The sequence below is a fragment of the Lolium rigidum genome, chromosome 4, assembly GCF_022539505.1.
Source record: "Lolium rigidum isolate FL_2022 chromosome 4, APGP_CSIRO_Lrig_0.1, whole genome shotgun sequence".
In the NCBI taxonomy this organism is placed as follows: Eukaryota; Viridiplantae; Streptophyta; class Magnoliopsida; order Poales; family Poaceae; genus Lolium; species Lolium rigidum.
In genome coordinates, this window is record NC_061511.1 from 228826154 (window position 1) to 228829456 (window position 3303).

Genomic DNA, 3303 nt, shown 5'->3' on the forward strand with positions numbered 1-3303 from the left:
TCCCCCGCGCATCGACGTCCGAGGCCACCACAGCGCCGCCCCTTCGGCGCGGGTCGCCTCCGTCCGCGCATGGTCTTCGTCACACCGCTGGGTCTTCCTCGCCTACTTCGTGTACCGCCGCCGCGCCCCCACCCCAGGTCGCCGCTGGGCTCGCCAACCACTTCAGGTCGCGCTGGGCTCGCCGACCACCGCAACGTCCGTCTAGGCGTCCAGCATGACCACCCCTGGTCACCGCTGGGTTAGCCGCCTTCTACGTCTCCAACCGTTTCGACTTCGTCACCCGCGTCATCGCCTCGTCCCCGTCTACACCACCTGCTACTCTACTCCGAGAACCGCGGGCAGCGTCGGCATCTCTCCGTCGATCTGCGACCGCGACGCTTCCGGAGGCCTCCTCTGCTAGTCCCTCTGACATGGCGACAAGTTCATGATAGTCCCTGCCCCTCGCATTCCCGGTACTGGCAACACCGGAAGTGCTTTCGTCCCCGACACGTTCCCGAGTCTGGCAAACTCGCGCCGGACGTCTCGTCTTCATCGGCTTCGACAACGTCTTCTTCGGCATCGCCTCTATGACTGCCTCGACCACGTCACCGACTTCTTCTATGTGTACTCGGTTCTGGCAAAACCGAAGTATGCCTTCGTCCCCGACGTGCGCCTGGTTCTGGCAAAACTAGGGCCGCACCTCGTCCTCGACGGCTCGGACTGCATCGACTTCGGCATCGACAACCTCCACGACTGCCTCGACGCGTCTCGGTCACTCTCCTCGCGCACTACGCGCTTGCGGCTACATCGACACCGGCACCCGCCCACGACATCGACCACGGCAATCCCTCGCGCGGCTCCCTCGACCAAGGTTGCAGCACCCACGCTCTCGGCTACCTCGACATCGGCATACAGGGCTACCACCTCGCCTGCGCCTCACCAGCTTCCTCTACGGTCCAAGCATCCGCGACGCAACTCCGTCCACGACGCTCCCGGCGTGACTGCGGGGGAGTGTCGGCCTTACGGGGTCCACTTCGGTTTATCTCCGGTCCGACCGTCCGCGACGCTACTGTTGTTCACGTCACTACCGCTAAGACTGCGGGGGAGTGTTAGAGATATATTTGGTATACGTACAGTTTAGGTAGTCTAGGATAGAGATAGATCTTGTGTCTTGTCTTGCACTCCAAGATGATCCCTGTACGCCTATATATACTCGCCCATGAGGCTCAATAATACATCCATCATATTCCACATATCTCTCCCTCTATATCCTTCTACAGTGAGTAAACCCAAGAGCTAGCTCCACTTGTGGCGCCCTCTGGGTCGAGTCGTGTCCTGCTCCTTGCAGTAGGTTGTTGATGGTGAAATGACCATCTCCGTGTCCTGCTCGTTGCATGGCTGGCATACCAAAACAGCTCCTAGTTAGAAATGAAGGACCATATCTATGCCCTACGCTAAAGTTGCATGCTCTTTAAGTAGCTGGCTTGGCTTGACTGTATTTCAGAATTCCTGGTAGTCACGATTTAGTCTGATCGATTGGCCCATCGGATTCTGTTGTAGTTGAACGAAAGATCTGAATCTCAGTAAAGAATCTCGTTCAGAAAGTGAAGCCAGTTCAGAGCATAAGACTGTGGATAGATGCTACTGCTTGCATCACGAAAACAAGATTTTACCACATGGAACTTTTATTTCCATCTTTGACTGTCCTCGTCATCCATTTACACCCAAGTACATGGACTCATTACAAACCCGGACACGATGACATCAAAGACGAACTTACAAACTAAATGAGTGGGGCGTGCGGAAATGTGGAAGTGGAAAGATCAACACATAGGTAAAGCCCCACTAAAAGGAAAGTAAACTAAGCGAACGACCACATCTAGTGATCCCTGGTGACGTTCCCGGTGGTGCCGGCGGTATGGTTCTTGCCGGCGTCGGTGTTGGTGGTGTTCTCTCCGCCCATCCCCAGCGTGTTGGCCACGGCGTCCTTGGCGCCGACCACGACGTTCTTGACGGTCTCCCCGGCCTGCTGCAGCACGCCGCCGGTCTTGTCCTTGGCGGCGACGGCGGACTCCTGCGTGTACTGCGCCGTCTCGGACGCCTTCTGCTTGGCGGCCTCGGTGGCCTCCGCGGCCTTCTGCTTGGCCGCCTCCGTCTTCTCGCCGAGGAAGCTGCCGGTCTGGTCCTTGCTCTCGACGGTCTTGTCCTTGGCGGCCTGCGCCGTCTGCGCCGTCTTCTCCTTTGCCGCCTGCGCGGTCTGCGCCGTCTTGTCCTTGGCCTCGGCGGCCTTCTGCTTGGCGGCCTCCGTGGTCTGGCCGGCCTTCTGCTTGGCCGCCTCGGTTGTCTCGGCGGTCTTCTGCTTGGCCGCCTCCGTGGTCTCGCCGGTCTTCTGCTTGGTGGCCTCCGTGGCGTGCCCCGCCTTGTCCCTGGTCGCGCCCATCATCTGTCCGGTCTTCTCCTGCGAAGAAGAGAAGCATTTTTCAGTCTAAGTGCTGCGAGGAACGCGGCAGCTGCCAAAAATCATCACGGAGAAGAAATCATCACGGAGAAGACGATGTATCTGGTAACCTCGGTGCGGCCCTTGGTCTCGCCGGCGGTGTAGCTCGCCTGGTTCTGGTTGGAGGCCATCTTCTCTCTCACGAACTTGGCTCAAACAAACAGGAAGTGAACTTAACTCTGAAGGTGGTGGAAATCTCACTTTTGGCTATTGAAATGGATCGGCTTGATGTGAAAAGCAGCTTGGAAAAGATGTCATTTTATAGGCGGCAGCTACGGGGTATCTCAATGACACGTCGAGGCGGTGCTCCTACATGCCCGCCACGTAGAGAGGACACGCGTTGCCCCTCCCCTGTAGTACCTTCGCGAAGCTCTGCCATGTAGATGGAAGCGATTCGACCGAGAGCCCATGCCAAGCGAAGACAAGAGCCATGAGAGTGAAGAAGCTGGAGTAAACAACTCCAAAGAGATCGAGTGCGATCCGACATGTACGCGCCTCGCCGCTGCAGGCTGCCGTGGCGTGGCATAAGACGGGCGGCCGGCTGGTGAGCAGCACAAGCATCTCACACTTGGTGGCGGTGCGGTGGAGCATGGGCGCCGGCGCCGCCATGTGCGTCGCAATCTCTGACTCTGATACATCGACGTGTTGCTCTCGCGCACACGGTTCATTGGCATGTGATTGTTTGCTTGTTCTTGCGAGCTGCCAGCTGCGGGTACACGTGTTATGGAGGCTTCGCTTACCGCAAAAGGAAACCACCGTGACCACACGAATAGTTTAAGATCTCTGTCACAAATTTTCAGAAGTATCAGCTGCAGCGACGACGAACA

The 3303-nt window shown here is 57.7% G+C and overlaps 1 protein-coding gene across 1 annotated transcript; it reads right to left on the reverse strand.

Annotated features, from left to right (window-relative positions):
• Positions 1-1687: 1687 nt before the first annotated feature.
• LOC124707210 (late embryogenesis abundant protein, group 3-like) lies at positions 1688-2607 on the reverse strand. Its single transcript, XM_047238870.1, has 2 exons — positions 2548-2607; positions 1688-2437 (listed from the first exon to the last, which is right to left on the reverse strand). The coding sequence occupies exons 1-2, from the start codon at positions 2605-2607 to the stop codon at positions 1859-1861; spliced, it is 639 nt and encodes a 212-aa protein (XP_047094826.1). The 3' UTR covers positions 1688-1858.
• Between the last annotated feature and the right edge of the window lie 696 nt (positions 2608-3303).